At 40.2% G+C, this 25123-nt stretch overlaps 1 protein-coding gene and 1 pseudogene across 1 annotated transcript in view; both read left to right on the top strand.

The window, feature by feature from the left end:
- The first annotated feature begins 14016 nt into the window (after window positions 1-14016).
- The window catches only part of LOC148357249 (uncharacterized), a 28459-nt gene continuing 17352 nt past the window's right edge, over window positions 14017-25123 (top strand). The window contains 4 exon segments of the mRNA XM_088347543.1: window positions 14017-14083; window positions 14156-14260; window positions 15183-15326; window positions 17818-17929. Of these exon segments, the coding sequence (XP_088203669.1) occupies window positions 14017-14083; window positions 14156-14260; window positions 15183-15326; window positions 17818-17929 (428 nt within the window).
- LOC148357250 (U2 spliceosomal RNA) lies at window positions 22754-22969 on the top strand (annotated as a pseudogene).

Genomic DNA, 25123 nt, shown 5'->3' with positions numbered 1-25123 from the left:
GACTCTTTTAATGAGTTTGGTCCAGTGTATATAAGGCAGAGTTTCAACTACAGTTCAAAGGCGAAGTGTGAAACAAACAGACCCCGCTCTTGTAATACATTACGATAGAATCCATTATATGGAAGCACATTAAACTATATATGTTCACTGTTTGGACACTTTATGATGAAAACCCACAGAACAAACTGTAAACGGTCAGAAAAGCAATTTAATTTGGTGAGCGGTAGGAATGGCGGGGCTATTTAGACATCCCGTACACTGCTTTTTCCGACGGCCAGGTCCATCTGCACTAAAGATAAATACGCTGGTCTTCCTGTATGCAGTATTTTGTGACATTTTCACCCCAAAAAAATCTCGCTTTTTGTTTTGAAACAACTATTTTGAAAATAATATTACGTTTAAAATGAGTCTCAACACTTAAGTAACTGCAGGAAGGAAACACATTTTAAGTGGTACGTTTATAGAGATATGGGACACCGGCTTTAGCATTATTACTATTTTAAAGATGAAATAAATTGTGCGGAAGAGTGAGCTTTTGTTTGGACAGTGGGTTTGACGTTTTTTTCTTATTTTATCTTAAAATTCATGGTGCTGCTCTCTAAAAAAATGATTTTTGCTTTTATGGCTCTTTGGGTCAAAAATGTTCTCTACCCTTGCTATAGGGCCTTCAGATTTTTTTTTTTTCTCCAGGTAGATTTCTGAGCCTGGCAATAAATAATGGCTGAAAAGTGATTAAATGCTTAAATATGAAAGCACATACAGTGGAACCTCGGTTTTCGAACGCCTCTCAGTTCGAACAAATCGGTTCTCGACCAAAAATGTCAAGAAATTCTTGCTTCGCTGTTCGTTCAAAAAATCAGAGTTCGAACGCCGGTACGCTAGGGTGCGATGCTGAGCGGCGTACGAGTGTAGATTGCCCCCACCCCTCGTGAAGAACTGTTGCCACGGCAACGCGCACTCCTTTTCTGTTTTCGTTTTTCAAAAGCGATGAAGGGAATGTTTTAACCCCTAATTATGCCTCGGAAGAAGGTTGGTGCAAGCAGCAAAGTTGCTAGAGGTGAAAAAAGAGCAGTACTGTGTACACCTATTGCATTTAAGAAAGAAATAATAGCAAAATATGAAGAAGGTGTGCGAGTTTCCCTTCTTTCAGGAATACAGCATGGCTCCTGCCGACCGGTAAGAAATCCTATTCATAATTATTTTCTTTATCCTTTAACCGCTCACCACTTGTTGTGGAGACCCGGGTGATAAATGACGGGTAAACGACCTGATTTTTTTATTTTTACACGTTCATGTTAGCGTAATCTTTCGTACGGAAGATTACGCTAACGCGAACGTACGATTAGCCTAGGTTAGCTTCATGTTTACGTTCTTGCGAAACAATCAGGGTGTTGGAACGGATTAAAATTATTTTACATTACTTTTAATGGGAAAAAACGGCTTCGGTGATCGTACAAATCAGTTTTCGTACAAAGAAATGGAACGGATTATGGTAGAGAACCAAGGTTCCACTGTATCTAAAAAGCGGCGCTACCAAGGGAAACGAAATTAAAGCTAGCTGACAATTTGCAATTATTTCATTTATTATTCTAATAACTATTTAAGCATTCATGGACGAAATATAACTAAATCACATGATTAAAAAAAATTTAGGCCAGCAAAGAAGGCCTTGCAAGTCCTGCCAGCCCACCGCTGGTATAATGTAGAGACAATTCTCAGGATTTGGTTATTTTCCAGGCAAATAATGGATTCTAAAAAACAGAGGGCAACTTTCAATTATTCAATTCGTTTTAGCTCATACAAATATTGATTTCCTAGAAATGGGACCTGGCTGGAAACTTTTTTAAGAGTACTGCAAAGTTTGTGTTGTATAAACAAAATAAACTTTTGAACCGTAAAGAAAAAAACAAAACAAAGACATTATCTGGTGTATTTTGTGGGCTGGTCTTAGTCAAGAATCCACTTTGAGAGAGTCATTGGAAAAATAAAATATAAACAACCATGCGAGCCTTGAGAGCCACATCGGGCAAAAGAAAAAAAAATCAATATTCTCAGTTCACCTTCTTTCTGGAAATAGTGCTTAGCGTCTATAGTGCCGGTACGGCGTGATCATTTTGGGGGAAATAGAACGTTGCAAAGGGAAAATCAGTTATGAGGGCAAGCGAGAGTGCCGGAGGTCAAGATGTTTTTAGATCAAGGATGCAAGGGAAAGAAAAATCAATTTCTTTCTTCAAAACAAAACCGTTGCGAGAATCTTGCCTCGTTCTCGCAGGTTCATACATTGTTGTTGTTTTTTCTTCACGTTTTATTCCACTCACATATAGTCCAAAAATAGTTTTGCAGAGTGTAGTCCATTTTTCTCTCTTATTTGATAGTACAAAATGATTCTGTGTTTAAGAATTGCACCTTTTAGTAATGTTAGGACCAGCACGATACAAAAAAATGCCTTCCTGGGATGCAATTGACCGATGGCTTAGGCCTGCCCTCAAACGCGATGAGACAATCGCAGTGTGCATAGCTAAGCCAATACTTTTGGACATTCTCATCAGTTTTTTCCCATAGTTTGAGTTTTTCACTTACATTTAAAACTTTAAAATGGCCAAACGGTGTGGACTGGATACATGCAAATCTGTTACAAGGTATCCTGAAAGGCTAGGGGATGAGTGGTATTTTATACCCTTTCCCAAGCCACATCTAAATCGAGTGGACCACAGCACCACCTCAATGTGGATATTTTTAATAACATCTGTTAAGATAAGTCAATATAGTATTTGAGGCAAAATTAACAGTAACTTTGCTGCAGAGAAATATAGGGGTATTTATATCGTTAACACCTCTGACGCTAGGTTGCACATCACGTCACTTTGTTTACTGGGAGTTCAGTGGCCTGTTATGTGCTCGTTTTGTGCTTTGGTCATTATACGTGTTTGTTAGCTATTGTCCAAAGGGCTTTGGTCATGGTAACGTTAACTTTTGGAGCTTAGATTCACTTACCCCGCAGCTGGTCCACATATTGGAACGAGCAGTAACCCGGGTCCCTATGGAAAGAAAAATTGTTGCTGAAAACACAGCATTTCAATACAGATAGGAAGCTGAATATATGTTTACCGACATTTCCAATAAACCAGTGTGTCTTGTTTGTGTCGCTAAGGTGGCAGTAGTTAAAGAATATAATGTAAAACGGCACTATGAGACAAAACATTCTCGTTCATGTGAAAATCACAAATTTCTAGTTAAAAGTTCTTATTTTATTTCTATATTTCTTTATTTTTTTTCATATTTTGAATTTGTCTAGTTTTAAAAGAATATATTTTTATGGCGAACTAAGTATGTTATTAGAATGATATTCCTGTCTTTTTTTAATTCATGTTTTTTTTGTTTCTAAGTTCTAATGTATTCAATACATTTTTATCCTGTTTGGCCCGCAACCAATGATGTGGTTTGTGTTTCGGCCCTCTGTGCAAATGAGTTTAACACCCCTGCTCTATCTGATCGTGTTGTTTGAGATGGTGATGACGAGATGCGGTTCATCACGTTTACATTATGACCTGTACATTTTTGCCTGAGGCTGAAGCTTTTCATCGACCTTCTCATCAATTAAATCATTAATCTAACCCCCCAGTGCCTAGTTATTGCCCTTTTGGTGACTTTAAGATAATATGTGATATCTCTGGCCCCCAAAACATCAATTACCCCTGTGAAATGTCTCCTACTGTGACACTTTCCATCGCACTCTTCACAGAATGTTGAATGCTTGTCCCAGTGAGTAAAGGACGCAGGGTTTAGCCATAGGTGAATTATTTTTCTGGGTAACGAGCACTGTAACGCGTTATTAAAGCAGTTCGTTAATTCAATGGCCTTTATTACATGGAGCCTTACTGCATTACTCATTAGGTGCAGATAATGAATTATGATGGTCTCCAACTGCTGAATAACTGCATGATTCACATTGTCACATACAGTACAAACCTCAATCCACTAGTGGTGCAACCGATTTTTTGAGAATTTAGTCAGTGGCACATACAGAATTCATGCATAGCATGAATATATTCCGTGCACGTAATAGCGACTTACAGTATAACCCAGTGTGCTTATTGTACATACAATACTGTAGTTCTGCACAGGATTATTGAGCACCTCAAACAAATCTGGTTATTTGAATTTTTGAATTGGAGGTAAATTTTGTCAAAATGCATGAGGTCGAAAACAAAAGGATACAAGTGGTCAGGTTTCCGTTCGTACATGGTCTCAACTATCGCCATTAAATCTTTTTGTACGTATTCAAGCGAAGCGTCATATTCCAGTAAGTCTATCTTTTGGAGACGTCGCGCCAGTGGTTTTATTTATATCTACCATGTAAGTCAAATTAACAACTACAAAAGAAATACTCAGATCAGTGGGTAGCTTGTATGCACATAATTGGTTCTGTGTCACCAGTAGCGAATGGGGGCAGAGAGTGGGGAGGGGGGTATGGCTTATACAGAAACAACAAAGGAACTTAATCAACAGGGCACACATAAGCACATAAATTTACAGAGCGTAATTTTGCTCTTATTAGTAAGAATTATTTTTGCAATACACGATGCCTAGAGAAAAAAGATCTTGGGCAGTACCCATAAATGAAGGAGATCTTCGGGAAAATTAGAGCACAGAGACAAAATGGATATAGGGTGTCAAAACGTTCGTTTGCAAACTATATAAGAGGGGTCACTGTTTCTACAGGTTGGTGAGTCCGTTTTCTTCTATTTCTAATGTGTCTATTTTTTAGTATTATTAGGAAAGTGGCTGCTATGCGAATATCTATGCTAATTTGTAACCAGATTGTTACTTTCGGTGAGTAATCTGGTCGGTACTCTGGTGCGTAACGGAGTTACATTTTAAATGAAGTAACTAATAATTGTAATTAATTGGAAGATGCTCAACACTGCCCGTGGACAAGAATTGTGTCCAGTGTAAAGCACTAAAGAATTTTGGCTTGAATAAAATGATCGAACTACTCGAATACGTTTTTCCAGGTATGCTTTAAAACTGGAAATGTCAAGTGTCAAGGGTACAAAAAAATATATTTGACGACACTCACCAGGAATATTGAAAAATTCCCAAAGGATATCCTAACAGGATTTTGTCGTATTGGCCCGTATTCATCTAAAGTCGATATCTTTTGATTGCGGAACGTGAGTAATGAAGCAATATCGATATTCTTTAATCGATCTCCAGGGGCGGCCATTTTGAGAATTTATATCACGTGATGATGACTTTAAAGGTTAGCAAGCATCAGATAATGAGTAATTGTCTCTCTGTTTCACAAAAATAGGAAAACTGTGATTCTTGGCCTGGATACGGTCTGGACTGTTTTAGATTTGCTTTATTCTCATTGTAACGTAATGTCTAAATGTGGGTTCTATTAAGCCCATTCAATGTTGACCCAATTTAGTCTCAATTTAGTCATTTTGTGTTTAGCTTAACCAATGTGGTAAATTCTAGCCCCGAGAAAGTCTTCTTTTCAACTTGAAAATGTCCGGGGATTTGTTTCATCTTTTACTTTTCAACTCTTATCAACTAGGTTTTGTTGGATGTGTCAGAAACTTTCATGTTGTCTTTACTTGTCTCAAAATGGCTGTCCCCGAAGAATACTATGGTATTTTCTCACATTTACAGAAACGTACTTCATTCACGTCAATATACATTTTTTAATAGTATCTGCATTGTTGAGTATTTATTTCATGTTTTTGTTCTTTTTTTTTTTTGTCATTTCAAATGATTTGTTTTACTGTTTCTTGTTTTTGTTAATTTTTTCGACTATCGTTTCTTTCAGAAAAACAATATTACGAAAACAGGAAAAAAATGACTGTCAAAAACTAATAAAAAAAAAAATTAGAAATCAAAGGAAAATTCAGCTGGAAAATATTTTAAAAACATACAGAAATATTTCAAAAAATGTAAAAAGTAAATATTCAATTTTTTTTTAGAAAAGCTGTAAGTTTTTTTTGTCTCACAAAAACATATTGATTCAGTATAAAAATAGACCCGAAAAAATGTTAAAAGAAAAAATCCCCAACTTCTTTTTTTTAGTTTTTCAAGTATTCAACAAAGACAATATTAATCGAAATGTCACATTAAAACACGTAGGCGCTTATATAAAATAATGTCAGAAATTATTTTGGTTTAACTTCAATATGATTTTATTATTTGAGTTGCATTACTTGAGGGTCCTTAAAAATTTCAATGTAAAATATTTTCTCCACTAAATGTGTGTCAACAATGTCCAACTGAGTTCAGAGAGCCCTTTATTTCTTTTCCAGCATGCCTATCTGCCTTTTTCTTGCTTTGAGTAAAACTGTTCAGGACGCAGAACACTTTAGGGAGGAGGATCTTGGAAAGTAACATCATGCTCGTCCCTGCGTTTTCTTTCTATCTATTACTTAAGCATGAACATGGTGAAAGTAGGAAAAGTCTTGGGTTAGGGTGGAAAGGATTCAAGTGCAGCTACATGCATCAGGATAACAGTCTTTAATAAGGATTGGTGATGTAATGAAAGGCGCTTCAAAGAACAAGGGAAAAGACAAATTGTAATAAAAAACACAGTCCATTAAAAGGCAGATTCTGACCCCCAAAAATAAACCACCTGAGTCCAAAAGCTTTGGAAAAAATATATCTTTCAAATAAAGATGAATAGCTACTTTTATTTTAGCTTCTTATTTCATATTTTCACTTGTTGCATGAGCACAAACAAAGTAAACAAAGAAAAGTAGTCATCCAAATACTTACTTGAATAAACTCTCTTCAGTTTATTCGAGCATGTCTAAGTAATGCAGGTGCATCAAGAACGAGCTAACTAGGGCTTTAAGCCAGAAGATGGCGGCAGAGGGTTAAAAACTTCCAAATTCGGTACAGCTTCTTTAACGTAACCTCAAATACAATCTTATAGGAGGGGTAAAATAAGGCCCGAAAGAACAAAATCATGAAGTTTAACCTTTAAACGTTTCTGATCACATTTTTAGTTTTTCCACATGGAAGCTTTTAATTTGTGAAAATGAGCTTTTCATCATCAGAAAAATTCTATTTGTGTAGCGTGTACGAGACCACGGGCATGCTGAGGCGTAATGGCGCCATCCTGGCACCAATTTTGGGCGGCAGCGAGCACATTTTGCTCTTGGCTCACAATCTTTTGGCCCCGGGTTAGGCTCCTTCTGAGTGTTTACGAGCCGCTTGATCGATGGCATCCTGGCCACTGCCTCCACCCCGCCGGCAAATAAAGCTGATAAGTAAAAAGGAATCTGAGAGGAGGGTGTGTTTGGAGTTTTTCTTTGGAAAGGGTAGGGGATTTAAATCAACTACTCGGGAAGATGATTTACTGTTTTGTTTTCTTGCAGACAACAAGATGTTATGACGTGACTAAAATGTAATTAAATAAATAAAAATAAAAAGCAAAAAAAACAAACCTGAAGCCTTTATGGTGCATTACGGCACGACAAGGCACACACATAAACACACAGTAAACACACCCAGCCATCTGCATCATATTTATCACTCGTTATTGGGTGTAAAATTTAGCGCCATCTAAGGGTGAATCGCTGCAATAACCTTTATTCAAAGCAATTCATATTTATTTCTGGAGGCGTATGTTTTTTTTTTTTAATGCACCCAGGTGGCTCCCCGGTGCTTTTTCAAAGTGAGTGGCACCTGACAGATGAAGCCTATCTTTTGTAAACTTTAAGTTAAACGAGACTCTACGAGTATCTGGTTGCACGACACAATACAGCGAAATCTTCCATCCACCCATTATCTGCACCGCTTATCCTCAGTAGGGTCGTGGGGGTGCTGGAGCTGTCTTCGGGCAGTGGGCAGGCGACACCCTGAACTGGTTGCCAGCCAGTTGCAGGGCACACAAGGGCAGACAACTCACTCGCTCATTCACACCTAGGGACAATTTGGACTGGCCAATTACCCTGATATGCATGCTTTTATTTCCTTGAGCAGCACTAACTCCTGTTAGTGCTATTGTTTTGGTGGATTACATCCCCTAGTCAATGAACGTTTGTGAAAACTGTGACGTCTCACAATGCCTTCTAGTGGGCTCTCAGATGTCGACTCAGAATCTGATTGGATAAATCAACAGTTTTCTTGAAGACTGATACTATGCCTCTGGGCTTTTAGGATTTTTGGTGAAGGCCCCTGGGTAGATTTTTGATTCTTGCAACAACTAATGCCTATAATATGATTGGTTTAATGCTTGGATATAAAAGCATGCATCTCGAAGCAGCACAACCAGGGAGGAGCAATTAAAGTAAGATGACATACAATTTGGAATTATTTAATAATAATAGATGGACAAAATAATTTTTTTAGGCCAGCAAAGAAGGCCTTAACGACCGATGTATGCTTTTGTGTGTGTGTGTGTTGTTGGTGTATGGTGTGCATAGTAGAGGGCACCATTATAGTAAAATACATCATGATAACAATAAAGGGTAAAGTGTTTGCACTTGAGGAGAACTAATGGTGGCAGTTTGTATATAAAGCTTGCGCTCTATCATCAGTTGTGTCTTATGTCCGTGCCAAACAGGGTTGGTGAATAATAGAATACATGTGATGGTGTAATGTAGTTTAGATACATAGAGAATGTAGTTTGATTCCGTTACAGTTACAGAATATATGCAGGGAAATTAAAGATATATTTGGTTAAATAACCATTACTTTGCAGGATTACAATTGTATTCAAAACTAAATTTATACAAACACAATGTGCTAATGTCGAATTGTGTCATAATTTCAATCACTGACACTCGAGAAACAGAGAACGGCGTCTGTTCAGCAAATTGTACAGGTGACTCATACACTGTGATGCAGGTAACGGCACTTCTCTTTTTGTCTGTATTTTATTTCTCCTTTAGTGTAGCACTCATTTTGTTGAATTGGAGTGAGCATGCAGTTTCATGAGGACAGTGTTGTATGCAAATGGTTAGTTCAGAGATATTTAGTAAATATGATGGATTGTCTTCTTTTTGTATTTTGCAGTTAATTTGTGTTCAAAATCACTATATGATCACAATATTGATATATTGTGCGTCTCACAATATAACAATGTAGTTTTACATAGCTTAGTAAATATAAATATTGTCAAGAGGTTTGGCAGTGCTGCTCAAGCCCCGCCCCTTTTTAAAGAGGCAGTGTCACATGCCAAGCAGGTGGCTGTTTTTAACACAAACGGGCAGCTGTGTGATTTGCCTGGTCATCATGGATGGGGGATTACCTCATGAGCAGTCCCTTCTCAGGGTTTTTAATTTTCCTCATTCTGAGCTTGATGAGTTTATCCTTGCCCTCATGTAGGTTTTTGGATCAGGTGATGGTGTCATAATAATCTGTGGTTTGCAATAATCTGTGGTCTGTGCAGCCCTTTGAGACTCTTTGTGATTAAGGGCTATACAAATAAACACGAGTTGACTTGACTTGACTCTTGTTGCTGCCCAGATAAAAGGGCGAATCATGCACCTTTGTTTTAGTTTTTCCTGTCCTCAAATTAAAAACAATATAAAAAATTGGATTTCTCAATTGCATTTCTTTAATTTTATATTTAAAAAAAAACACTTAAAAATTCTGTAATTAATTTTTATAGCGACAAAGTTAAAGTTGAAGCGGTATACAACAGAATAGTCACGTCCAGTGTTAGGAATAACGCCGTTACAAATAACAACATGTAACGGCATTATTTTTCAGTAACGAAGTAATCTAATTAATTACTTTTTCTGCCGTTACAACGGCGTTCCCTTTACTGACGGTCAAAACTGGTGCTTTGCATTGGCTGCAGAAAGGCAACAGCGGTGTGCCCCCCCAGGCACACCTGACGTCGTTTTTATTCTGCGTTCCTCTGAGTTGTTTACGTCATGTCTTGCAAATGTGCTGTCATCATTGCCACGGCAACCGACTCATGTCATTCGTGAACGTATCGCTCCACGAGGCTGCTCTTTGAAATTAACTGGTTTGCCCGGAGTTGCCTTTTTTCTCTTACGATTGGTCAATAGGTATTTTGGGGGTGGGGGGGATTTGGGGTGCGATGCTTATGTGTTGTTAAAGATGTTTTGTATTTCATCTTTTTTTTTGGTGGATTCTTATAGATTTGTGTTATCTAATTTATTTAACACATTATTCATTGTTTACTGCTTATCTGTTATTTTATTATATTATTTCCTGCTTACATTTGTTGCACTTCAATTGTAGGATAAATCTGTTGCTGGTGAGGTGCAATAAATATTACAAGGGTTTACAACACAACTACCTGTATGTCCGTCTCCATTCAACTGACCCAAATACTGCTCAGAAAATTCAAATTATTTGAGGTACAACTTATTTTTTAAAGCAATGGAAATAGTTACTTTCTCTGGTAATTCGTTACCATTACAATAAAGCAACTCAGTTTCTACTTTAGTGACATTTTGGAAGAAATAGTGAACAGCTATAGCTAACTACATTTTGAAAGTAACACATCCAACACTGGTCACGTCATTCTACACCAGATGTGTGGCATCTAACTTAGTCTTAGTAATTTTGATAATAATTTTTTTGTAGCTCCTGAAACACTTGTTTTTTGTTTTTTTTTGGTCTAACATTGTCATGATTACTGATATGACTCAGCTGTGCCCGCTCATTTGGTGCCAACCGACGTGTGTTCTGATTGGCTGCCTGTCACTATTTGAACCCTGTCCTGTCAACCCCCTGTTGTCGGTCCGACTGTGAATCTCCGTGTATACTAGGCAAGCCTTTTTTGACCCTGACTCACGCCTGTCCCGTTTGTCTCCGGCTTTGACTTGTGTGGATCCTGACCACGTCTACTCTCCCCTTCTGGCTTACGACTCATTTCCGACCCCGATCACGTCTCGCTCTCCCTGTACCAGCAACCGACCAATTTTCTGCCCCTGACACCGCCATCGCTCACTACGGCAGATCCACTTCTGTGTTCGGATCACAATATGGGTACGAGAGCAACTTGCTTCCCGCTCCCAGCGAACACAGGATCGTGGGCGCAGCCCTTCCTCTCTCTTTCAATAAAACTTGTGGTAAACGTCACGCAAGTGGGTCCTGTTTCCGTTCTGGTCCCGACAAACATGGCTTTTTCTACATTTTGGGTGGCAAACTCCTACGCTAGCTTGTAGTTGTCTTAAGAGCCTGTTTAAAAAAGTACTGCGGTTTTATATGTTCTACGTGTGCTTACCGTAATATCTGGACTACAATCCGTGACATTTGTCGCAAGCTCTCAACCTTGCGGCCTATGCAACGATGCAGCTAATTCCTGTATATTTTCTGACGGCTGCCAGGGGCGCCTGAGCAGTAAAGGTAAGACGCAAGTTGAATGTAATAAAACTAGCATGAACAGACCCTCATTGTGGAAAATGCAAGAAGAGATGCATTTGAGTCAGCTTTTAAGTTTAAGGCAATCGCCAGCTCGATAAAGAAGGAAATAGAGCTGCTGCACGTAAACTGTGAATGAATCGATGGTGAGACGCTGGAAACGGCAGTGGGAAGAACTGGGGCAATACAAAAAGACGAGAAAAATGCTTTCAGTAGTAACAAAAAAAGGTGGCCCGACCTGGAAAATATTCTTGAACACTGGGTGAACACACAGAGAGCAGATAGCTGAGGTGTTACTCCCATGTCTCAGTAATTTTAACCGGTATGTTTTGTATTAAACCAGCCCTGTTAGTGCTGCCCTACCATATTGCTGTTGTGTTATTACCGCGTCACAGGCGCTGTTTGGAAAGAAGAGTTGAGGTATATAAATGAAACTAAAAACTCTTCCTGTGTTCCGTCTTTCTTTGTAAATATCACACGTTTTAAATGTGGACACATATGACTTTATAGACAGGTGCAGCTTATGTACAGTTTGGACAAAATGTTTTCTCCTTTGATAATGTGTTGGTTGCGGCTTATAATCAGGTGTGCTCTATAGTCTGGAAATTGCGGTCATTTATTTTTGTGATTCATACTTTTATTATTCTATTGTTTATTAGGGTACAAAAATAGACTTTGATTATTGTAATCTATATTTAAATTAAATATAGTTTAATGATCTGATTTAATGTTTGTTTAAAATTAATGTTTTGTTTAAAATGATTGACGAAAAAATAAAGCATTGCTACATTTGCTCAGTACTTCAGTCGTTATTTCAACAAGTACTTTTTTACTTCTACTCAAGTAATTTTGTGGATGAGTACTTTTTACTTCTACTTGAGTCGAATTGTTCTGAAGTAAGACTTTTACTTGAGTACAATTTTTAGCTACTCTACTCACCTGAGAGCACATATGAAAAAGACAATTGAAGCAAACTGTAATGTTGGCATACACACATTTATGTATTAATAGGTAGAATCAAATAATGAAATACTTCTTGTTCTTGTTCACTTGGCGCCAGGCTTAGGTGACCTTTAGGGGTGTTAAAAGCAAAGTCATCTTTTTAAAAGCAGTGCACGTTGACCCAAGAGACACCGACCTGCTCATTTGACTGATAGCGATGATAGCGGAGCTTATCATTCTGACATTGTTCCATCTAGAAAATAGGATGACATACTTAACCATACTTGGGCAAAAACCACTTGTTGCTATTTTGGGCCTCAAGTGTGCAAGTAGTGTACACACGGAGCCTCAGAGGTGTTAGCCTTCAGCCGGGCTGCTGAGCTGAGGAGGACAGAGTGGAAAAAGAAGGAATGTTCTTTCTTTTTTTTTCTTCAAGAACAGTGCTTCCTCCTAGGAAAGTAGGGAGAGTGGGCGCTGAATTAGCGTTAAAAATACGGACACCTTCGTCACTAGGTTACTGTTTCACGTCAACGAGTTAAATGGACATTTAATTCCCAACCGCAATCATGTTTTCACTGTCTAATGGAGAAAAAACACAGTCAGAAAACATTTCCGTGAAAAGCTTGACTTGGCACAACCTTGAATTGGAAATACCTGAAAAAAAAGGACCACAGAAAGACGTAAACAATATTTGGGATTAGAAACAATAGATCTGTGCATTGTATAATTATTCTTGGTACTATAAAGTGGAAAAAAATTGTCTGTGTGGTGCTACGTTTTGTTTTGAAGAAAATTCTTCTTCTATAATCGAAGCCAACAACTAATGTCTTTCCGGAAGCTTACACTGAAGACATACTGTATTTTCTTTGAAGTTAATGAGTGCCACTTCTCTCACGTTTTTTTGTAGCTTCTAGCTGGATTTTGGCTAATGTTTACATGCAAACAGGGCACTAACAACTGAGCTGTTTTGATTCGTAAACACATACTTTGTGTGTGATTTTCAGTCCGTTCCTGATGGCTGCCAATGGAAAATGGACTGCATTAATCGAGTGCATTTAATCAGTCACTGAAGACCTCCCAAAGCGCTTTACAATGTACCCCACACTTCCCCCATTCACACACACACACACACACACACACACACACACACACACACACACACACACACACACACACACACACACACACACACACACACACACACACACACACACACACACACACACACACACACACACACACAAACTCACACACCAATAGCGGATTTAGCCATGCAAAGCGCCTACGTGCTCATTGGGGGCATTAGGGGTTCACTGTCTGTCAAGTGTCTGCCCAAGGACACTTTGACATTTAACTCGGAGGGGCCGGGTATCAAACCTACCACCTTCTTGGTCCGATGATGACCCCTCTACCTGCTGAGCTTTGGGTGGACACATTGACTCGTGCATCTGCCCTGCTTTTTAACTGACAGCACTCACCAAAGTCACGCCCATCCAACACACAAAGCCCCCTCTTACCTGCCCCCGAGATAGCATTTGCTGTCTGCTGTCTACTCAGAACACAATACACGACACGTTGATATCAATGACAATCAAAACCATTTAATTTAAAAATCGGCAAAACAGCGCTAAGTGAAGCACAAAGTAGAAGGATCTCTGTATATTTGTACAAATATTTTATTTATACAGTGAGAAATCATTTTAATTGCCCGACATGGCAATATATTCCAGCATGCCGCAAGGCCTCCAATACACAACTCAGACGACTGACACCTGCCAGAACAGCCGCTGCCTTGAGGGTTTGTGTGTTTTTGCGCAAAATTGGCCCCGGTTTCTCCTTGTCACCAGCGGCCATTTTCCGCGCTCGTTAGGTGGCGCGGGACCGCGACGTGTCAGCAGCGTCGCGGTAATGGCCGAAAATATCGACTGTCAGCAGGCTGACAGCAAACAGCGAGACCGTTTGTTGTTGTTCACAGGTGGGCGTGACATTTGTGACAAAAAAAGATATTTCTTTATTTCTTTGCTCTCTGAATTTTGGCAAAACTGCAAAGTATTTTTAAAGCAAAAGCAAAACTGTCAGGGCCACTCAGGGTGGTGTAGAAGCACAATGCAGGGTCACAGATTTGTAGGGGAGACCAGGGCCAGTTGTAACAGTCGAATATTGTTTTATTAATACCCCTGATATAGCATACTCCACTTTCCATTTTGACCTCACACTAGACATTTTAAGAGACATTGTCTCAATTTTACGGTCAGAAAACACATATTCGGGTACGATTTCAAACTTTTTCGTACTCACTGTTTTTGTTTTCATGTCAAATATGCTAAAGATTAATTCTTGGATTCAATCATATGTTTTTTTCATGCTAGCTAACAACCACATGGGGACAATGTTAGCTTAATGATGACTGTTAGGTGCGGGGGCAGTTGTAACACATCAAAAAATGACAACTTGTGTATAGTCATAATGGACAAATGCAAGGACAAAGAAGAGATAGAAAAAAGAAAAGTGAGTCCAGTGTTTTGATTGCAAGGAATTTGCCCGAGAAGGCTGCACCCCAGGCACTGGCTTATACATTTGCTACAACTGCTCGTCAGACTCGGATTAGCATTGCTGTCCATACAAAATAATAAATATGATACAATTATTTGGGTCTATTCCATGCTCTTCTTGTCATATGTTTCTATTACGTACAGTGACACAACCGTACCAAGTGCTGGTTACGGTTGTAACACTGTGGTTACGGTTGTAACACTGTGAACTATTTAACAATCTACCATTGATTTCTACTTGTAAAAGGCAAATTTGGGTACCATGTATAAAAGTTCAATGGGTAGGGAGAAAGAAAAATGTTTTACAGCTGAAACCGGTCACCCCAACAGTGGTTTTTACTTCAGGTAGGGTTCGGCACATGGGAATCGGGTACCGGGGTAACATAATCGAGATCAGCAGTGGCAGCAGTCAGGGTCCAAGAGGCAGTCAAGGGGACGGTGGTCCAGTAAACAGACTTCAGCAAAGGCTACAGACCAAATGTTTTGCAGGTGATACTCGTGGTCAGAAGACAAGGCTGTGACAAAAAGGCTTGGAACATGACTAGTGATGGGCAAAATGAAGCGCGGCTTACAAAGTTAGTGTTGAGTAAGAGTGGGCGTGACAAATGAAGCCCTGCTCGAAGAGTGTGTCGGTGATGTAGCGTCACATGACTAGGAAAATTAAGCCTCATTTTTGGCTGATCTTGTCCAGCAGATTTGATCATGTGACCAGGCTTGACCCATCAACCGCCCGTGCTGACGTGTTACACAGGTAGAGAAAAGGCTTGAATCCGAGTGGTGATGGGAATTCTGGCTTTTTAGTTAACTGGCTCTTTTGGCTCGGCTCACTATAAAGATCTCTAAGCTCCTAAATTGCTGCTCAGATTATTACCAATAATCATGAAAAATTATGAAAAAAATAAATTTATTCAAAGATTTTTTTATTCTATCTATTTATCTATCTACCTTGGTCATATCCCTCAAGAGGTGTTACCGACAGCAAGTCAAACACATACAATAACAAAGAAAATAAAAGAAAATAAAAGGGGAAAAAAATAGCAAAAATACACACAAACATTTTTGAACCATGGCCCAAACAAGTTAGGCACCTCGGCACCTAAGTTGGTCATGCTTTCGTCCCTCCAGATGAAACGGGACACAAGAACGCTGCCGTGTCACTCGGGTCAGGGTGACAAAACACACTCTTTTGTTCAACAGCAGGGCCCGACAGCTTTCACTGGTTTACCCTTGCCGCATTCTACTAACTTGAATTTGTAAAACTATGTGTTGTTCACAAACTTAAACTTTGAACCTTTTTATGCCAAGCAACATTAGTCAAGCAACTCAGAATATCTTAAAATCAGTAAACTCAATGAAATATAATTTGAAAATATATACTTTTGTGTGCAAAAAATACAAGGATAAAGATTACAGTTTTACGAGTAACACTACAACACAATAATGATACTACAGAAATATTACACCAGAAATACAACAACAATAATATTCCAAAATTACCAAAGACATTGAAAAAAAAATACTACAAAAATATTTGGGAATACTTGTAACATACTTCAACAGAAATACCACTACAATAATATTATAATGCAAAAATATTACTGTAGAAATATGGCCGAATTACAAAAAAAAGACTATTTCAAAATTATTAGGACGGAAATACGACCCATCCATTATATGCACTGCTTATCCTCAGTAGGGTCGCGGGGGTGCTGGAGCCCATCCCAGCCATCTTTGGGCAGTGGGCAGGGAACACCCTGAACTGGTTGCCAGCCAGCTCGCTCATTCACACCTAGGGATAATTTGGACCAGCCAATTAACCTAACATGCATGTTTTTGGAATGTGGGAGGAAAATGGAGTGCCCGGAGGAAAACCACGCAAGCAGGGGGCGAACATGAAAACTCCACACAGGAAAGTTTGTTCTCACGACCTCAGAACTGTGCCGCACACACGCTAACCACTGCCCTGCCCAGAAATACTACTTACAATACAACCAGTGTAATACCACATAAACACTACTGCAGACATACTCCAAAAATAAAACTGTGGTAACTCACCAAAAAATAAAACCAAAATCTAAAAAAAAAAATAAAATGCAACTACAATACTATACATCAACTTAAGTGCTTTAACACAGGAATGTAATATATAATTTCTCTTTAATTCAGAGCGTTTCATAGCCAATTTAACCATCCATTCATTATCTGCACCACTTATCCTCAGCAGGGTCGCGGGGGTGCTGGAGCCCATCCCAGCCATCTTCGGGCAGTGGGCAGGGGACACCCTGAACTGGTTGCCAGCCAGTCGCAGGGCACACAGGGACAGACAATTCGCTCGCTCATTCACACCTAGGGACCAATCAATTAAAAAACAAATATAAAGACAATTCGCTCGCTCATTCACACCTAGGGACCAATCAATTTAAAAACAAATATAAAGAAATATAACATGTAGATGTCTGCATGTATATCTATTCCTAATATAATTCGGTCCTTGGCTACATTTTTTAACACAATGTGGTTCGCCACTCTAAATAGCGGACCACGCCTGGTCCAGGAAGTCCAATACTCATTTGTTTAGCGAGCGCTTGTGTTCCCTTCACACCTTGCACTCATCTGAAGGAAACGATTGCCTCCAGGACCTCATTGCTCGTTACCTGCGTTCACACTTGCTGCTGGAAGTGCATTTTGCACACAAAAGACAACAGCAGAGTGCCATTTACACTCCCTGAAGTCATAATTTAAATCCTCAGCCACTCGTTTCACAGCTCCTACTTTTGAGGTGCGCTTGGCTGATTTCGGCGCGTGGGTACAACAATGAGACATTCCTGCTTGGCGCCCGTGGCCTAAACATAGCACGAGTGCTTTTCAGAATGCGGCGCTCTGCCGATGCAGCCTTTCAAGACGGCGAGAGCCCCGCAAATCCTCCGCCGCTAAAAGCTGTTGTGACAGAAATTCTGCCTTATTTGGGTTTTTGTGTCAGCCGAGACCTCGGGGCGACTCGTTGAGCTTCTTCCGTACGCGCTGCAGAAGTTGAGGATGCTCCTGCAGGACAGCGCCGAGCTGCATCCAGCATATGGTGAGAAGAAGGAATGGTACTGCATAATGACGATCCTTTAAAAGTTGATTATAAACAAGCGTTAAAAGACAGCGGGTTTGAGGAAAATATTTTCAAAGAATTTGTCTAAGGTAGCATTTCTGAGGAGTCAAATAACTTGTGTCAACCAATAAACTGCGCGACGAATCATCAGAGTCAACAAAAAAGTCATGGTTTGGCACCTGCACAACCTCTCCTCTTTGGCAGCATTACCCCATTTTCCAGTCGCATTCACCATTCCTCTCCCTAGGTGATTCCATTCAGGTAATTAGCCACCATTACTATAAATACTCTGGGCTCCCACCCTATATCGCTGACGCATTATGATTCCTAAGACATTCATCTGCCAAGACTACAAGCTTCTCCTCCCATTAATTCTTTCATCAGTTCCCTCTTTGTTCATAGTACAGATGCTGCCCTACTTGCGAACAAGATAGGTATGTTGAATTTGTTCATAAGTTGATTCAGCGCTATATTTTGTATGTTTAAGGTTCATATAAGTATGTTTAAGGCTTTATTAGTTATCTGTATTTTTTTGTACTAAAAAATAAACATTTCATAATATAATATGCTCTACAATGTTACAAATCAGGCTGAATGATAATGCATGGTACTGAAAAACAAAGCTACACATTAGGTGTTTACATTCTGTGGTCAGTGAAGCCCCTTGACACTCCTTGTGATTAAGGGCTATACAAATAAATATGACTTGACTATAAAGATAAATAAAGTTAAGTTTACCTTACTTTTGGAAGAGTGAGGTGACTTCCTCCTCCGTGGAGGAAAGTGGATGAAAAAAAAAAGCAATTCAACCATTTTCTCAACCGCGTCAAGCTTTCTTATTCCACTTTCATTTCAAAAGAAATTACTCCCCTCGTCTTTACACTTCACACCAACCATATCAAATGGATGCACGAGATATTAAACAATGAAAACGTCAACATTCTTATCGTGCTAGAGATACAGTGCAGTGTGTATACACACAAAACAGTAAGTAGAAGCCGGATTTCTTTTTCGAGGTGGATTCTGGGTGACCTCTCACAGCGCCACACGGCTGAAAGAAGCACTACAGTAAATCTCCTCTGCTCGGAAAAAGGTGCACACAATACAAAATGTAACTTACAGCAATGATATTTTTAGACATCCCAAAAAAATGTTTGTATCTACCGTTTTGCGTAAGTCGAATGGTCGTAAGTAGGGTACAACCACTCCAAGGCCTCCCACCTCAATCACATTTTCAAAGGTACTCTCAGATCTCCCTTTCAAGATTTTCACCACCCCAAAAATCACCCTCAAGTTTCCTTTCTCAGTAGTTCTGGTCTCACACTCCCGTCTTCCTAGTTAAGACTTTTTGTTGCTGTTAAATAAAGGGTGAGGCTAATTTCGGACAGGTGTGGGGTGAGTAAATACACCTGACCCAAATACAAATCAATTAGGCGCCCTCTGGTGGACAGAGGTGCGCCAGACCCTAACACCAACAATACAGGTACATTACTCCAGAGTGTCAAAATGAGTCAGTCAGCCCATCTCCGGAGGACTACGAGTATTCAGTTTAATAGAGCCGTAGGACTAATAATTCCCCATGTTTCTTCTGCTGAAGACAAGTGCTGGAAAGACAAATGTGCAATCTGTAGGCGGGTTGATGGAGGTTGCGGGGCGCGCCAGGCTGAGGTTGGAGGCCTATAAATCACTTTGACGTTCCCCGGTCTCACCTCCTGAACCTCACTCGCAGAACGCTTTCAGAACAAACTCAGGATGGTCGTTAGCAACGCGAAAGAACATCAAAGGATGAGTGTTTCCTGCCAAGAGGAAGCAATGCATCACTCTATCTTTCTTCATCGCGATCATCGCGGGGACGAATTCTGGACACGGTCAAGGTTACATTAGCTTAAGTACAGGTCAATAACGACTGTGATGGACTTCTCGTGCCAAATGAGAGGGGTGCTGGTGGGGGTGTGTTGACGGCTTTCAAAACCACTGGGGGGATTGAAGTGATTGCCATACTGGAGCTTAGGTTGGTTAAGAGGCTGTCCTGATTTGGCCGATACTTTACCTCTACCTCGAGAAATCACGTTGCAGCAATGAACGAAATCAACACATGAACCGAGATTCCAGAGAACAAAATGCTCTGAGGCAGTCGAGCTGAAGATTATTCTGTGACAGGCGGCCGAGCTGGGAAGATAACTGGTATTGAGAGATGAAATCAAAAGGAACAATGACGATCTCCCGAATCGTCCTATTCCTCAGGCTTCGCAACGCGTCTCTATTTCCTGCCCATCTGCAACCTTGCAACCAAGCTCTGTAGTTTTAATTCTCACCTAGCAACCAGCTGTTCCCACCTCCTTTGGGGAAATGCTCTGTTTTTAGACTTGCCTGAGAGGGACCATTCATTCAAGCCTTTTCATCCAATATCGAGGAAATCCAGAAATATTGACAACAGGCTTATGTACTGTATAGTGAAGATCATAAATAACACATTTGCTTAAGCTTGAATATTTAATAGTGAGTGTACGACAGTGCTTCTCAATTATTTTCTGTAACACCCTCTTAGACGCCCCTCAACCTCAATCTTTATTTTTTATTATAAGTGATCACGTTATAATCCAAGGGCAGCACGGCGGCGCAGTGGTTAGCGCTTGTGCGGCAGTTCATGTCATGGGAACCTGTCGTGGGTTCAAATCCAGCTCCAGACATCCTGTGCGGAGTTTGTATGTTCTCCCCGTGCTTGCGTGGGTTTCCTCCGGGCACTCCGGTTTCCTCCCACATTCCAAAAACATGCATTTCAGGTGAATTGGCCGGTCCAAATTGTCCCTAGGTGTGAATGAGCGAATGCGTTGTCTGTCCCTGTGTGCCCTGCGATTGGCTGGCAACCAGTTCAGGGTGTCCCCTGCCCACTGCCCGGAGATGGCTGGGATGGGCTCCAGCCCCCCCGCGACCCTAATGAGGATAAGCGGTACGGCTGATGAGATGAGATGAGACGTTATAATCCTGGAACAAAACAACAGTTGCTCGATATTGGTGGTAACACGTCACCTCTGTCAATGGCGCCTTTCGGCACATTTTTGCTGAAAAGACTCTCAGATGACTTATTAGTGTGATTAAGTGTAATTTCTTAAATTTCAGCTCAATCTATTTGGTGTCATGCTGTCCGATGCCAACCTTTTTAACATAGCAAGCGCACTGGTCTTTGTGAGAAAAGCGAGTACACCCCTCACATTTCTGCAGAGGTTTCATTATAGTGTTTTATAGAACATAACTGAAGAAAAATTGCTTTGACACAATGAAAAACAGTTGGTCAACAAAAGGCCATGGCTTACTGGAAAGATATCCTCTGATCAGACGAGACAAAGATTAATTTATTTGGCTCAGATGGTGTGAAACATGTGTGGTGTCAACAAGGTGAGGAGTATTAAACATGTTTGTGTTGTGCCGGAAGTCAAGCACTATGTTGGGAATGTAATGGTTTGGGGCTTCACGAGTGCACCTGGAGTTGGGGGGGTGTCATTTCATTGAGGAAAACATGAACTCAGGTATTTACTGTGAAATACTGGAGCAAGGAATGATACCCTCCTTCCAGAAACTGAGTCAAAGGGCAATGTTCCATTCTGACAATGACTCAAATACCTTTCTAAGTGGAAATTAATTCAATTGTTGTTTTTCTACTTTTTTATTTTTATTTTTGACCAGTGCACAGTTTGATAAACACTACAAGAGAATCAACCTTAGTGGAGTAAATAAAATATTAAAGAAAAAAAAAACACGAATCGTTTTATAATCAGATCCTACATCCCTTAAAGTACTTTAATTGTGAGCCTTCGAAAACACCCCCAGCCCTCCAGCTAAGGCACACTTTTAATGCCATAAATGTAGAATTCTGGCCCCAGTAGGAATGTTTTTTTTCTACCATGAGGACCCCGAGCTCTATGTGTTTGACTCCCCTGATTAGATGTACGATCGGGCCTAAAAAATTCAGCCCAACCCGACCCGTGTCGCTGGTGTATAAACCCGAACCCGCCCAAACCCAACGGATTAACTAGATTTGATAAAAGAGCCCGAAACAAACCGGAAGCTTTAATTTGCAGCCAAAGTAAACACGAAGCTTTACTCTGGCCGTGCGTAGTTGAGCGCCAAACTTTGTGTTTTGGCTGAATCACGGAACTTGGGGTTTACTTGGGGCCAAGTCCCTCAAATCCGGTGTGCACTGCAAGTGCAGCGCTTAAACGAACGAAAGTGAAATTGAACAAAATGGCACAGAAAGGATAATCAAATTCTACATATTAAAAGCTTAAAATAGTGAAAAAAAGAGAACAAAGGTTTGCAAAGCTTGTAGGCTATTGGCAAGAAGCAAAAAATGTCATCTGACGTGAGGGAGGTGGAAGGAGAAAGCCAAAACCGAGGAGGAAAATGTATTTGGATTTAGTGATTTTGAGTTAAAATTATAGTTTGGGGGAAGCACGGTGGCGCAGTAGTTAGCGTGTGTGAGTGTATGAGATCGAACCTCCTCTGTGGAGTTTGCATGTTCTCCCCCTCCTTGCGTGGGTTTCCTCCGGGCACTCCGGTTTCCTCCCACATTCCAAAAACACGTATTTTACGTTAATTGGCCGGTCCAAATTGTCCCTAGGTTTGAATGAGCGAGTGATTTTTTTTGTCTCTGTGCCCTGCGTCTGGCTGGCAACCAGTTCAGGGTGTCTCCTGCCCACTGCTTGAAGATAGCTGGGATGGGCTCCAGCAACCCCATGACCCTACTGAGCATAAGCAGTGCATATAATGGATGAATGGATGGATAAATGACAGTTTGGTAAGCATTTTTGTTATCTAAATAATTACTTGAGGCTAGGATTAAGTGTAGTACCTTGCATACTATCTATGAAGTTACTGTACGAATACTGTGTGCTTCAATGAAGGACACGCCTCATCCCCAAAATACAGCAATGCTGTAAGTTTGATTTTTGAAATAGGGAGATGGAATAAGAGCTTGCTCTGTCCACTCCACGCATCGGCCCGGTATTGCAGTACATCCGGGAACGGTTCATTCGCACTGATCGCTACTTGGCTCTGTGGCTAGGACCTTGACTCGGCCTCTTGGCTGAGAGTAAGTGTCTCGGCCCCTTGGCTTTGTAGCGTATTATGATTTGACCGATAACGGATAATGGATAATTTATAAAGAATATAGAACAATAAACCTTACAAAATCCCTCCCCCCACTTGAGTAAAAGTAAGTGTATGCTCTCTAGATCCTCCACAAAGGGGGAAAAAAAAAGAAACGGCGAGAGAGAAGCCCGACCGGCCCACTTACTGATTGGCATTTTAAGCCGGGCCCGGGCCCAAGATCTTACCTCTACCCCTCTATATTGTCCTCTACTGGATAGCAGAATGTCCATTTGAACCAGATAGTCATGCTGGCCTTAATGGAACAGTTGTGAATCAAAAAATAATAGTTCATGGTTCAAAACAAGGAGATTCTTGTTCTCGGATGGAAATAGAATTGACTTTCACGGTGACAGTAGGGTCTCAACAAATCAATTGTTTTCCTGTTTGAGGCCTTTCGAATAAAACCCTTGACCCTTAGCCAAGCCCTGACAGAGCTTTATTTCGCATTGTCACATGAATAGTCAAACAGGAAGCGCCACCGCTACCGCTCACTGGAAACGAGCTGGCCGCGGGGCGGAAAGCTCATTTGGTCGGGATTGTGGATATTGCAAAGTGGGGAGCAATGAGAGACGGCTGAGGGTGGCGGATGAGAAAGTGCTGACAGAGTCGGAGGAAAGGATATGAGACAAGGGCAACGGAGCACGAATTGGAATATTTGTATTGGGTGAGTGCATGTGAGTTTGCAAAGGGGGAGAGGAGGGAAGTTATTAATACATACAGAGTGCAAACATGACCCTATTTTGCTGTTTTTGTTTCAAAAAAGAGAGCAGATTGAATTGTTGTCATTACCACCCGCTACCAAGGGATACTCATAAGAGCACAACAATAAAATGTGGATACATTTTACAACCCGTCATCAGACTAAATGTGTTTTTGTTTCCCGATTTGAGCAGTCCAAAATTCAGCCCTGAAGCCAATTTCACATTTGTTGGATGTGATGTATGTAAAGTCTGAGCAAACCATGCCCGAAAGCAAACCTTGCTCTAAAGTTTTTCAAAGGAATTTTGCCCCCTGCATCAATTACAGTCTAAATGAAACTTGGTGGACTAGAGCAGAGCCTCAGAAATGTACAGAAGCAGCCTGGAATGCATGATAATTGAATGATCTTTATTTCACATTTATTTTTACTTTGCAACCCGAAAAGAAAAAAAGGATGACAGGTTGAAACCAAAATCTTATAGGAGATCGATCCCCCAAATAACGTTGGATGTCAAATCATTCTAGCTCATTATCATGCCTTACATCATCATAGCATTATAGCAGTCATTTTGTTCGTTCATTCAAAAATTCACAGAGCAAGTGTGAGAAGCATCCTCTCTCATGAGACTCCAGAGGTAAAATGAGGATATCATAAACATCTTGGGTTTCAAATTAAATCAATTATTGAATTGTTTAAATTGATATATATAGACCAATACATTATTACACTTACAGTAGGGTATTGCAAAAACAATTTCTTTCAGATTTTTACAAAGGCTTTGTTTGTTTTTTTGACTGATAAGTTAATAGTTTAGTTTAAGGTTCACTGATCTCTTGACCGCCTGCTTCGTTTGGGCACCACTGAGGACACAACTTCGTAAGCACTCAAAATAAGGTGAAATTAAGAGCACTGTACAAGAACACCCTCAAAATGTTGAATTTTAAATCTGTTCTAAAAGCCTTCGATTGAACCCTTTATTTTTGTTAATTCAGATTCAGATTCAGATTCAGATCTACTTTATTGTCATTCTAGTACACGTGTATACAGAACGAAATGTCGATGCATCTGACCCCCACAGTTTCCTTGAATGTACAGATATAAATAATGTTGTATTGTATTTTGGCTACGTATAGTATTTTACCATAGTGCCGATAGTGCAAGAAGAGTAGCTAACCAGATGTGCAAAATGGGCAGTCAGGTTAACAAGTCAGGTACACAGTAACATTAACACTGTAACAATAACGCTGTAATTACAATAGTGCAGAGAGCAATGTGCAAGGAGTGGCAAGCTATAAAAAAAAACTGCCAGTAGTGCAAAAAGTCAGATTAGCAGCCGTTTAG

Source organism: Urocampus carinirostris, chromosome 11 (genome assembly GCF_059441175.1).
Source record: "Urocampus carinirostris isolate Australia breed hairy pipefish chromosome 11, RoL_Ucar_1.0, whole genome shotgun sequence".
Classification (NCBI taxonomy): domain Eukaryota; kingdom Metazoa; phylum Chordata; class Actinopteri; order Syngnathiformes; family Syngnathidae; genus Urocampus; species Urocampus carinirostris.
Note: the sequence above shows the minus strand (reverse complement) of the source record. Positions and strands in the feature narration are given on the sequence as shown.